Source organism: Egretta garzetta, unplaced genomic scaffold (genome assembly GCF_000687185.1).
Source record: "Egretta garzetta isolate BGI_Z169 unplaced genomic scaffold, ASM68718v1 scaffold259, whole genome shotgun sequence".
Lineage (NCBI taxonomy): Eukaryota > Metazoa > Chordata > Aves > Pelecaniformes > Ardeidae > Egretta > Egretta garzetta.
In genome coordinates, this window is record NW_009260770.1 from 2431183 (window position 1) to 2445199 (window position 14017).

At 37.2% G+C, this 14017-nt stretch overlaps 1 protein-coding gene across 1 annotated transcript in view; it reads right to left on the reverse strand.

Moving 5' to 3' along the window:
* The window catches only part of GNAL (G protein subunit alpha L), a 127278-nt gene that overhangs the window by 50174 nt on the left and 63087 nt on the right, over positions 1-14017 (reverse strand). Inside the window, exon 6 of the mRNA XM_035901624.1 lies at positions 12765-12862. Coding sequence (XP_035757517.1) covers positions 12765-12862 — 98 coding nt within the window. The remainder of the gene's footprint in view (positions 1-12764; positions 12863-14017) is intronic.

Here is a 14017-nt window from a genome sequence, read left to right on the forward strand (position 1 = left end):
AAAAATACTTACTGCTTTATTATCTTTGCCTTTTTTGTAAACCCTGTATTTAATATATTCGCCCACCTACAGTTTTCTCTTTCATCTTCTTTTCATCCTCCAAATAGGTATAACTTGTTTACAACTTATGTAAGAGCATTCCTAAAATCAGTTTTAATCATCATAGAATCATTCTTTCAACATATTGTATATTATGATGAGCTCCCTGTCTTTATAAATAAGTTAACCAATTTCTATGAATAAGCTTTAGTAGAAGTCTCACCTTTGCCAGTTTTACATAATGCAATTTCTTGATTATTACTTTTGCAGTACTATCAGGTCAAAAACCTAAACTTTTGCCTGTGTTGGTCGGCACTGACAGGAAGCCACGTGCACTCTGCACTCCCTCTGCGCCACAACCTCCTCTCAAGAACCTCTCGCCTTGACGTGAGGCCCTGCAAACATCAGCTGCCTACGAACTACGGAGGAAAGAGGTGAGTAATCAGTGCATAACACAAGTTAAAACAAAAAAACAAACCCAAACCAGAAAGACTCCCATGTCGTTCTTAATAGAAAATGAAACTGGGGGGAAAACTACTGACAACATTTGACCTCTCTCTTTCTTTTTTTTAAACAATAGTCACAGTGCTGATGTAATGAACTATAGTTTACTGTGATTACTTCATACTGGGGCTTGCCAGTTCTGTAGAATGTAGCAAAATGTTTGTTCACTGGCATCTCTCTCTTTAGGGAAAAGCTTTTTAAAGCAGACCAGCATGTTCATGGAGAAAATCTAGTATATGGCAAACTTGCTGAAAAAAAAAAGGTTTCTAAGACCCTGACAATGTAAGGTAATAGGCCAACAAACTCAATGAAGATAAAAGTCATTCTGGATCAAGCAGCTCCTTTACCAGCAGAGCTTACTTCTACATTCCCTAAATAGAATAAACCCTAGTGGCACTGGTGCTCTTTAACACTCTGCTGCTCTTTAACAAACTATTTTTCAATAATTGCTATAGTAGTGCTGGCAACTACAGGTCTGACATAGTCGTGCCAGTAAGAAAGTGGAGGCCAAGAAATTACACCCATGCTGGCTGATCATCTAACTTCACAATGTGGTTGGAAAGAAACTTAATAAACAGTAATTATCCAAAATCTCTACCATCGGACTTTCAGGATGCTAACGTCCAGAATGCAGGTCTTCCCAACCCCAAACACATTCTTCTAAATGAGAAGAAAGGTATGGAAGCTTTCTTTTACAGAGACAAAAAATGGCGAGGAAGCAAAGGCCAGGAGTCAAGAAATGCATCAGCAGGGTTCTGTCAGAAAAACGTACTTAAATGTTATTTGGGTATTCAGCCCAATTCCTTTGCTTTGACAAAGTATCTGAAAAACAAAAATACACCCCCAACTTCCCCCACAATGTTCACGAAAGGAAACTAAAGCTGAAAACTATTCTCAGAAAACCCATACAGCTAATTTCAAAATTCACCTTTTCCTGCATTAGCAGTTAAGCATAACTGATTAAGATCATCTCTCTTTTTTTGATTACAAATAGAGGAATTGTCAGAGGAGCAGTAAAATGAGGAAAAATCTAATTTTTGAACCAATTCTAGTACAAATGAACTTTCACAAATTTTATTCTGGAAGACAATTATTTGGTGTGTCCATTAAACAGGAACTCTACTGGCATATTTTAGACATGTTTTCTTTTCCACGGCTTAATTTAGGCTCAAATTAAACTTTGTGTAAAAACGCACCATTACAACAAACACTTCTAATTAAATCAGAGAGAATACTTTTACAATACACAAAACTGAAACAGTTTCTCTAAAGTCAAATAAACTTTTTAAAAATTCTGGCAGCATCATTGTTGTCTTGTATTAAAATGAACAAAATTAGCTTTAACTTAATTACGAGAAGTAAAGAGACACCCTTAAACTGCTTAGTCTCCCGGGCTGATTTACCTTAAATTGGGATTACAACCAAACTGACAAATACCATGACTCTATTTTGGTTTAGTCTGAGGCGTAAAATTTCTTTTTCAAGCATAGAGGCTTAGCCTTCACATTTTTTCAACACAGTGTAAACTGTATTTTATTTTCTTATTTCTTAACTTCTACATTCCACCATCTTTCTTTTTTCAAATCTGTTGGTGCAGCATTAATTTAGAAAAACACCGCCACCCAAACCCTGGCTTCTTGTAGATCCTAACATAAACAAAGCTGTGTACATATATTAGTGCAGAGAAGCCCATGTATGCAGTCTGGCGAGTGAGTAGTTCCTTAAGGAAAAAATATGACTCTTGGCCTTTCATTATCCTGTGGTGTGAAAGTGTCCACTTGAAAAAAGAAACCCTGACCATCTCTAAGTGAAAAAAATGCATGTGGCATTTAAGGAAAGTTGAACCCCAAGTGTAAATAATTTGACAGTATCCCATATAATCTGCCATTAAATTTTCAGTGCTCTTACTTTTTTATGTATCCAACTTATAGTTATTATAGCTATTATACAGTTGTATTATATGAATTTTGTTATGTAAACAAGTGTTTCACAGTAGGTTAGGTGTAAGGCAACAGAATATAGAAAACACTTTTCTCTAGAGCACAGTAAAAAAAAAAATCCCACAGAAAAAAATTAAAATACATTTGTGTTACATAATGATAAGCTTATTATTAGGCTAACGTATTCTTTAACCAACTAATCTCTTCCACCAAGAACATGCACACACTCGACAATGAATTGTAAATTAACAGACTGAATTAAATTCTGTATCAGTCGACATAAGCTGGAGAAGTGGAGTAAACATAAGTGACTCTTAACGTTCCCTGCAATATAATGAAGCTGGCTTTGGTCATAGTTTACTCTTTCTCCCACGCATACATTGGAACAGTCCTAAACCAAGAACAGCATATAAATAACACCAGAACTGACAGAATGACCCACTACTTCCTTCTGAAATCTACTCATAAATCCTGCATGCAGATTCTAGATAACCAACATCGGCAGTTTTATTTCATTTGAAGATGTTTTGAGATGCTGACGCTGAGCAACGATTCACAATCAGGGTTTCTGGAGTTAAGCTGTATCAGCACAATTACTCTAAGTGATGCTTAGTTTTACTCTTTCTTTGACTTGACAGTAGGGAATACACAGGTTTTATGGTTCTCTTTATTGGCAGTTATTTGTACTCTAGAAAGATATCAATGTTCAAAGCAACCTCCAAAATCTGCTTATTAACTTTGTTATTTTCCCTTCATATATTTCAAAAAGACCTCATATTATTTGTAATACACAAAATTCAAACAGAATGGCCTTCCCCTCAATGAAGTCCAGTCCTATAGAGAAGCCTCCCCTTCCCCCTGCTCAATATCCCAGATTCTGGCCATTTTCACCAGTCACACTGGCCCACTGTGCCAGTTCACTGACTCAGCCCTGTACCAGTACCTATTCACTTCAGTCCTCACTGCTGAGATGTAAAATAAACACAGCCTTTCCTCTTTAGTAATAAATGCAACAGAACGGTCTTTCTTTGTTTTAAAGGATATTAATGCTTTAAGAGCCTATATATGGAGGGTGATGCTGAGTGTCTTGATTCTTTAGCAGGCTTTTTGCTCAGGCTCTGAAAGCACTCGAAGTGTATATTGCATAGACAATTGCAAAAGCCTCTGAAAAGCCTGCAGTTTACCTCTGCAGAAGGGACATGGAAAAATGTATCTCCAAATTAAGTATAGGCTACTAACACAGAAATCTAAATGCAGACAAGCTCAGCTGACAGACCTATTTGCAGTCCTCTAATTCACTTAACCGATCGTAGCTCCAAATGGGGCTGAGTTGCTGTGGTACACTAGCATGTCCTGCACCCACTATTACACCGTGCCTGCAAACAGTCAGGAAAAAAAATTAAGAAAGCCATTCATCAAGCGTTCAGGAAAAACTGAAACATATTGTTGACTAGGGAGGAAAGAAGTCTTTCCTCAACAGAATAGAGTCAGCTTTACTATATTTTTCAAAGGAAACTAGAAATGTTTAATAAAACATCTTAGAGAGTTAAAGTGTACTTTCATGCATTTGTCATAACTTTGCTTAGTCTTTAGACTTTGCTTGGTCTTTAGACTTGGGCTCTAAGGAATATTTTATGGTTTTCTGCCTTACATTTTCAACCTTTTTGCTTGTTCTAAAGCTGCAGAAACTAGACCGTCATGCACACAGAAGTGTGTGGGAAAATGTATGGCTTAATTTTATGTTTAAGCAGCCCATCTAGGGCTTCTCCAATGGTAAATAGGAAAAAATATTCATCATACTAATTTTTAAAAGACAGAGTACTGTGTTTATAAACAACTTTCTCTCTTATTTTTTAATTGAGAAATGTTATTGTCTTCTCTAGGTATGGAAAGCATTTGTGAACTGAAGGGGCTAAAACAGATGGGTACATACCTATATGCCATCCCGGCTATTTGCGAACGGTATTTTCAACCTGCTACTTCCTCCAAACTGAAAATACAAAGGCATTTTGGGGGTTTCTACAGCTGATTCTTCCTCCATACTTTTGTACTTGTTAGTAGTATAAAATCAATGTTAGTACTACAAAATCATGGTCACATTTTCATTACCAAAATTAAGATACAGTTGGTTAAATCTAATGATTTTTTTCATAAATGAGGGCAAAAAGGGGAACAACAAAAAACCAATCACAGCAACAGATGAAAAGGTTATTTCAGAGATTTCCCAGTGCATATTTTAAGAAACCACAATTCTGCCTCTGAAGAGTGTGGTCTAATAGTTAGCAAAGAGTGAAAAATGTAAGCGTTATACACTGCAGAATAACTTTTGTCCTATTTGGCAACCACCTCTGTTTAGAAGACTCATCGTAAGGCTAAAGTAATTACTCTATAATTATAAACCCTCTCTCTTTTTCTGTCATTAAATAACAATTTACTGGTTGGTTAAGGCTTATAGTTGGTGAGTGGAGAAAACCTGTTCATGAATTAACTAAATGAAATTTGCTTCTAACTTATGTAATGAATTTTTAAGGTTTGAAAATGATGCTGCGGGAGAGATCTTAAAGAGAAAAATGAAGAAACTTCATCATTACAGTGAGTTGTTTATATATATATGAACCAGAATAGAATTTTAGATGGAAGGAAACCGTATTATTACAGTTTTCCTATATCACCATCAAAAATTTAGCTACATGAGGAATGAAACATTTATAATTCATACTTTTCCTCATTTTTCTAAGTAGAAAGTATGTGTCCTATACTTAACAAACAGTTACAAAGTTTAAAAATAATCATTGCTTTTAAAAATAATATTCTCTAGCTTATAATCAGTATGTTTACCTTAATTTATCATACATACATCCACATTTACTTCACTAGCCATTATGATGAAAAGAAATTTTATTAAAGACAAAAAGCGAAGATGAAAGGGGGTTCTGAGCTGTTTCACACCTTCTGGCCCTAGTCTGCCGACAAAAAGCATATTTCAAATATAAATCTGAAGCCACAGTCATACTGCATTACATTTGAAAATAAATGTTACTGCCATGTGTAAAGGACTTCAGAAATGTTTAGACCACAATTCTTTGATCAGTATGCAAGACAACTTCTCTCCTCCTCCCTACTCCTTGAGCTGCTCCTTCCCACTCTCCCTCTGCTCCCTTCCTTTCCACAACAAAAACATGATTTCAGCAGCTGTATTTCAGGGGCCTGCTTCCTTTTCAATGAGCCACCTTACTTTCTCAAGCACGCACGAAGAAATACAAAGATGTCTTCAAGGTACGCAGTGACCAGAGAAAGCACAAACAGGACTTTGCAAACCCAAGGCTGGACATGTCACACTCCGGGATGGCCTTCTGCACAAAGCCACGCGATTGCCTTCCCTCTCAGTTTGTTTTCTCTATATGGACATAAAGGTCCTAAGAAGAACCAAGGATTGTTAGCACGGCGGTGTTTTCGGAGCAACAGGACATCAAAATCTTTCCAAACATGGCGATGGCGGTGTATCACACACTGTGGTGCTCCCAGGTGGTTTGAAAAAGCTCACAGATTTAAAGGAAGTAATTTAGGGTTTTGTCTGCAATGATGTCAGGACACACAGATACCACACTGCTGCTCCAGGGGCAAAAAGGAAGACTTAGAGTGCCTTAACGTTTTTCCCTAAGTAGTGCAGATACTCTGATTATTGATCTTTGTTACTTGTCATTTAAATATAGATTGCTGGCTCAATGATTTCACAGAAAAGACATCTGCACAAACTAGAAAACACTCTCTTATTTAACAATAACTGCGTTTTTTTTTTTTCTTTCTGTTGCAGTCTGTCACGCTATATGCAAGCACAACAGGTCAGATTCTTTTGGCTTCTTGTTGGTCATATTCCTGGAGAACAGGAACGGTCAGACTTCATGATCTCAAAGGTCTTTTCCAACCTAAACAGTTCTGTGATTCTATGATTCTAACATAAACGATGAAGAAACTGTTCTCAGTTCCTTCAGCGATAGAGAACGGGGGTGCTATGGGGCTCCTGCCATCCAACTTTGGAAGGTATCTATTTTTCAGGTGACCTTTACCCCCTGAATTACTCCTACACAGCAGTTACTATGAAGAAACCTGGGACAGGGCCGAGAGCATACAAATCCAACTGAAGGCACCGATTCTGTGCATCTCCTTTGACAAAGACGTATATGAGATATATAAAAAATGTTTGATGGTCTGCAACAGTCGGTCACTAACTGATACAGCCAATTACCAGTGACAGTTTTATGCAAAATATTAAGTGTTCTGTAGAATCTTTCAGCAAAATTTCAACTCAGATCTCAAGGGTGCCCAAGAGATTATTTTTCTTCATGTTCCAATGTTCTTAAATTAGACAGAGTTGAACAGTGTATGCTGATGGAGAGCCCATGAACAAGTACACAAAGCAGGGCATAATCCCTGTATTTAATCCTATATGTGGTGGAAATTATAAAACACACAAAAATGCTGAGATGATAGGAATCTCCTTCCTACTCTCTAGTGATAAGGAGGGAAAAAAAAAGCAATCCTGCTATTCTGCTACCAAAGCTGGGAAAGCTGAAGCCTCATACATTGTCAGAATAAAAAACTGCTTGAGACCATCAAGACACTAGGAGTTATTACTGCATATAGCACTTTCAAAGGAGAAAGAATTAGGAATGAATAAAGACCTTGGCATTGAAAAGGTTAATATTGAGAACAACTGGCACTGGTGCAGGTGGCTTGGGTTCACTGAGAACTGGTGTTGGAAGGGCACCGCAGGAAGGACTTAGCTGCCACTGCACTGTCGTGAGATGCAGCCTGTGTGTGACCCACCTCTGGGAGAGCTTTAGCAGAATCCAATTTGCAGTACGATACAGCCAATCTTCTAGGAAGATCCCTAGAAGAAGCAGCATTAAGTAACAAATCCTGAAGCCACACTAAGTGAAAGTATACGGATTGCACTAATGCTCGTATTTATTTACAGTCACGCGTGTAGCCTGTGTACATACCAACAGACCGGATTGCAGTGCCACGCTAGACAAAAGAAGCAGATAATGCCAAAGGTAGGTTTTCTGACCTCAGACTCTACAAGGGAATTTAGGGATGATTATGTCCATGCTAGTAATTAAACCTAATCCATAGGAGAGCACAAGGGAAGTCAGAAATATGTTTTGTTTCAAGAAGTGCTGCTGTTGAGGAAATAATTGTATGTTTTCTCACATCAGGAGTTGAATCTGGGGATGACAACACAAAGAACTTTTTTTTAGTTACTCCACCTAATACCAGGATAGATGCCTCAGAAGGTGGCTGAAATCCTTCTTGAAGGTAGAATAACTGCAAAGAAAAAGAACTTGAGGTATACCTTTTCCATGTATATTAGCTCAAACATATAATCAATTTTCTTTGGCCAAGCTCACATCCCTTGTGTTTGCCTTCCTGAGAACTTGTATAATCAAGTTTTATTAGCCCAAATGTTTGCAGACAGACCAATTGAGGCCTTCACACATAAGTATATCAGAAGCGGCGCATTTTATCAGGGAAAGAAGATTGATAGTCAAACTGTTATAAAGTACTGGCTGAGGGCAGGGTTCCCTTAGACCTTTGGTTGAACTGAAGTACAACCCTTCCAGCTAGGGCCACCCATGCACACACATGCTGTTATTTCATGTGAATGCAATGGGACAAAACTGAACTCTGGAACCTTCCGATAAACTTGAAAGTAGTTACTTTTTTTCTAACAACAATGCCTTGAGCAAACTGTGTGTGACCAAAAAGAGAATCGGATGTTCTGGTTTTGTCTTTTTTCTCCCCTTTCAAAAGTGCCTAGTTCTGCTTCTCTACTCTTCTGCTCTAAAACTACCACCTCCTCCCTGACAGTGTCTAAGCACTGTAAGTATCCCCTGTCAGTCAACTGAATAATTGACACGTGACTAATCAAAACTAAGATAACTCAACTCCTACTTTATCAAAACAACGGACAGACGTCACCAGACTGGGGGTGCCTGATATCCCCCAAGGACGACTGACATGCTGAAAAGGTCTTCAACTTCATTGCTGTCCAATCTTCAAGCAAAAAGTAACCTCAGTGGCTTTTCTGGAATTGCTAGAGCAGTCACCAATTAACACATCGTATGGTTTGCAGTGAAGAAAGGGGCCTTACAATACACAAAGCATTTCACCAGCATTAGGGTGATGCCAACCCACTTACCTATATAACAACAAACAGGTGGTTACAACCTGTAACTCTACCTCATGGTATGCTATTAGTTAAAAGGAAATTGTATACCTCTTAATCGCCAAATAAATTCATTTACTTAAACTTATGAAGTTTATAAAGACACATAATCAACTCAGCAACTCTTTTTCTGGGTCTTTTTTTAAATGAAGGCCACCATACCAGGACCTTTATTTGTTTTGATCTGTTCCACATTCATAGAGGCTTGTTTTCCAGTTCCCTTCCATGGATACAATAAAATTTTGGCATTTGATAATTAGTATAAAGAAATTGAAATATTAAAAACTGGAGTTGTATTCATCTTATAGGAAACTATTTAGCTTTTAGAAAACTGTCCCAGAACTACAAGAAATTTTTAATGAACATATTTTGGTCTATTATTTATATACTAGACAGTTCAATGCCAAGACAGCACTACCTCACAATCTGAAAGTCCCTTACAGACCTAGAATTTGCTGAATATAAAGTATGGATGTAAGTGAAGTAGTTCAAAATAAGTTAAAGTTAACCAAAGTAAGGCGTAAGATTTATCATCATTAACAAAACCAACCTGCTAAAATCTAGATAAGTCAAATGGGGACACAACTAAATCCAATCAACTTTTTAAATTAAATAAAATTTTTGAAATTAAACTTGAAATCTAACTTGAAAGAAGTATTAAATCAGAAGACAGGGAAAACAATAACCTGCCAGTTTTATTATACTCATCTCGAAGTAATATATGAAGGTCATTAAGGAAAAAATATGGTTGATGGCCATGAGATACTTTCCTCTCCAAGAGTTACATAAATATCTTTGTGGTTATTGATAAAGAACAATTCAGATCTTTGCTTATGATACATTTACCACTGTCAGACCACAAGGTCTGACCTCCAGGTTGGTCACAGATTCGTATTTGTTAGAAATATCACATGAGGTACCAACATGACACTTAGAAGAAGTGCAGATACATGGAGAGTCATGTAAGAATATTAAAATGGTCTGACTAGCAGGTTCTCATCCTCATTTCCATGAAGGAACAATACCCTGGTAATTTAAAAGGTCATTTCAGGTCAAGAAAAAGCAGCTTTCAGGCCTAATGTAAATAAAATATTTGCCTTTGTGTCTTTCTACTAGCTCTCCTTCCAGAAAAATATTTCTCCCATAGGAATAAAGAAAATTAGGTTAAGTTTTAAAAATACAGAAGCTCTGTATTGTAGCCAAATTAAACTATTCCAAAATACACTGTAATTGTAACTCATTTAACAGTCAGCAAGTTGGACAGCTGACTTTATAATTTGCTAATAATGCTTTTCAGTATTTGAAGTCAGCCACCCAACTTGTAATCCAATCATATTTTTAACAGTTGTTGGGATTTTTTTGGTTTTGGTTTGTTTTTTTTTTTTTTTTAAAGAAAAGAAATTAGCGGTCACCTACTGATAATGCTCTTCCTTTACGATCAAGTAAAAGATTAGGGTTTAGCTGATGGCGTGGGATGCTTTCTCCCAAAGACAGTGTAATGAAAACACTGCAGATGTTTCAAAATCCCACAGTGAGCACAGGTATCAGCATTACGCTCCTTTCCTTTTTTCCTTTACCCATTAAAGATGACCATTGACAGGTCCTGAGAGAAACGCCATCCACTCCTGCTCAGCTGGAAAGACAGTACCCTCACAGTTAGTATTTTCGAATCGCACACAGGAAAACATAGGTGCATGTCAGAATTGCATTTCTGACCTAGTCTCACCCGCTCTGTCGGTCACAAGGCGGACATGACCCCACCTCTCTGAACAAGGTCCATCTAGCGCTAGCACAGAAATGTTCTTGTGGGTAAAACAACTGCTTTGTTGTGCAATATATAAACACACGTGTGCAGCAAAGACATGGCAACTTTTACATCTTCTCATTGACTCTATTGGTACCATTTTAATTTTCACGGAACAATGGAGGGGCAGATAAAAGCTGGGTGTATTTTTAGTATCTTCTCTAAGATTACACTTCACCAGTTTAAATCATCAATACCTGTGAGAAAAAGGCTGTTTGATCAGATCAATGACACAGCTGCTCTTGAGTTTCAAGTCTCTGCTCTACGACTGAAGGCTTGTAAACGTGGCTAAGTCACTTAGCTGTTACATTTTCAGGGAAATCATGAAATGGAAAGAACAGATACACTCAAGGGATATTTAATTATCAAATACTTTTTCATAAAGCATCTTCAAGGTCAAGAATTATGCAAGCATTACATTTACTACTACAATAAATAACCTCAGAATAAAGAAAAAGCATGCCAGTTAGAAGATATGGAGGGAAGATACATAGAAAACACCCCAATAACCTTCCTTTAATCTTTTAGGAAAAAAGGTAGAAGGATTTAGTTTTACGTTTCAGGACAGTGGACTTCATTCTAGACCAATTTTTTTCCCCATTTGTGTTGTGGTTTTGGATGTAACACAAGACTTAACATTCTTCTCCTTGTCAAAGCCTGCAGATAGGCGTAATTTTTTTTAAGGGAAAGCACAGTACCATTAATATTGTAATTCAGTGCTTTCCTTTTTTGTCCAGTCCTTTCATCACTGTTTTCCAAAGCAGAACTGGGAGACACATTGACCTTTACTGATGAGTAAAGTAAGTTTTACATTGATATATTTTAAATATATGTCATTATTCTTGGTTTTTTTTGGTCTGATGTCTTATTTGAGCACATGAATAGATATCACATCCAGAAGTCAGTCTGAACTTCTCAGCAAGCATAGGTGAGATCTGTACCATGGTGGTGGTGGTGGGTGAGGGTGGAGAAGAAAGCCATTGATCACAATTTAGGACAACTTTCTGTTTCTTTTTGTGTACAACCACTGCTTTCATTTCTAGCCACTCTGGACTGTGAGCAAATGCCCGAGTTTTGGTAAATTCAGCCCACTGAGATCAAATGAGTTCCTTCCTACACATATGTAATTTTCCCTCGCTTCCATGTGCTGATGAATCATTACCGGATCCTTCTCTTTCCCAAAAATAGTCTGGAAAGAGGGAAAAGAACCTATGACCCGTGGCACCAAAATTCCCCATTGCGGCAGAAGCGTGACAAGTCCTTTAGCGACACGGCCCATTTCCTCTGCTTTCAGCCTCGGCACCGAGAGCGGAGAGGACAGAGAAACAAAATACTGAACGCTACAACAGACTTGTGGCATTGCTGCTGACCATACTGCCAATTAGACAAATCGTAACACACTAGAGCGTGTTCTCTGAAAACCCTAAATCACATAGCAACTGTAAGAGTATACATTTTCACAATAGCAGTTCACATGAAATGTATATTTTTGGTCGAAGTCTAATTCAGAGCTGGGTTATTACCAAGGACAGATGAGTTTTGTAGCCCTGGCACGTTAATGTACTATTTCCTGATTAATCTGTTTTCATCAATGTGCTGTGTATTTATGATTTGCACCTTCGCAATCGACTACACGTCTCTTTTCAGAACATTTCCAGTCAGATGAACCCATTTAAGGATTATGACTGTGTTAGGCACATATGTACTGCTTCACTTGATGTATATGAAAGAGAGAATACCAAATGTACTATCTTTAATCCAATACTGCTTATCATTTTTCCCCCCAAAAATATATTAGTACTGCAAGTATGCATACAACTAGGTAAAAATCTCAGAAAATTTAATGGAATGTGAAAACACAGAGCAATTTTAGCACTGCCTGGGTCTCAGAACTTAAACCAAAGCATTTTCATTAGATTTGCTCTACATTTTTTAAGCTTAATAGTTTCAGTTGAAATTGTTTTCTGTAAATCTATTTCAAATGGAATAAAGATACTTAAAATTATTTAGTTTTATTGATTTTTTTATACTAATCTTTATTAGTTGTTAAATAATTAGTGGTATACTAATTGGGAACTATGATAAAACCACCAATTACTTTTGCTATACATGCTCAGCCTATACTGGGAATTAAAATGTTAATCACTGCATTGCCAACCTCCCAGATCTTGCTAATAAAAATATATTTTCTAACTTGTTATAAATGATTACATTCTTGGCTATTAATTCCATAAAAAGAAACACTTACTACTGTGCACAGTCAATCAGTTGATATTCATTCGACCTCTCGAAGCACGCCTTTACACCTTCATCATCCCAGAGCTTTTTTGCATGTTCAAAGAATTCCTGAAAATTGGAAATGCAACAAATAAGAGAACATTTATCAACCTTTTCAATCCCCAATCTATATGTGTTGCTCCCTCCCTCCAACCTTCATGCTTTATACTTTTGCAGAATGATAGAATAAACCTTTAAAGAAGAAAAGCAAAAAACATTTATTAGCAAAATTGCAGTAAAATATACTGAACATATGGCTGCTAAGAGTTTCCAGTACATGACAGGTAATGAAGACTGTCTTCAAAATTCATACCAGTCCATATATAAAATTTACTGTAAGTACAAATATTACCTAGAAGTGTGCAAACTTAATTTTTAACTGAACTTATGCTTCTGTCATGGAAAAGGCATAAAAGTGATGCAAAAAGCTGCTCAGCTTATAAACATTAGCTTCCCAGACAAAGAACCAGTCTGTAACTTTAAAAAGATTGTGTAATTTTTCCTGAAAAACCCAAATTTCCGCTGCTTGGTATTTTCTCATGCAACATAATAATTTGATTGCAAGACTTTCAGTGTCTTTGCTCAACACCGCTTCCTCCAAACAGCTGCCTGGCACAACGTGCTTTTCCTAGCTGCTATCCCAAGCATCCCGATCCAGAAATATCCGCCCGCAAGCTTATTTCAGAATTATTTGAAAGAAGAATCAAAGCTGTTCTTGGTGATGGTGAAGCCATAGCTCCAGTGTATAAAATGCACACAGGCAGAGCCGTAGGTCCGACCCTGCCTGCCGGCTCCTCTGCTCCCCCAGTCCCTGCCATACAGCACCACACGCCTCAGCTTGTGTTAAAGCTGGGAGTCCATTTTATGTTATATCGTTACTGGTAAGACAAACTGCAACTGAGTTTTTCCAGCTAAAGCTTTCTAAAATCAAATGAAGATTGGTTAGACAAATTAGTATTTCCTTTATTACATGACTGAGTCTTTCCTCCCTCAAACCAAATTGTTAAAGTAGTACATCAACTTAAACACAGACGTACGTCAACTTAAACACCTCAACACAGCTACTAAATCATCAGAGCCCTTCGGTCAGCCATAATTTTGCTAATGGCTTTTCCATGGTTCACTTTGACTCTGTGTAATATGGGTGTAACACCACTATTCACTTCATAATCCTATCAAAATGTCGTGTCAATATCTGAATTCTGAAACTTTCTAGAATTGTTT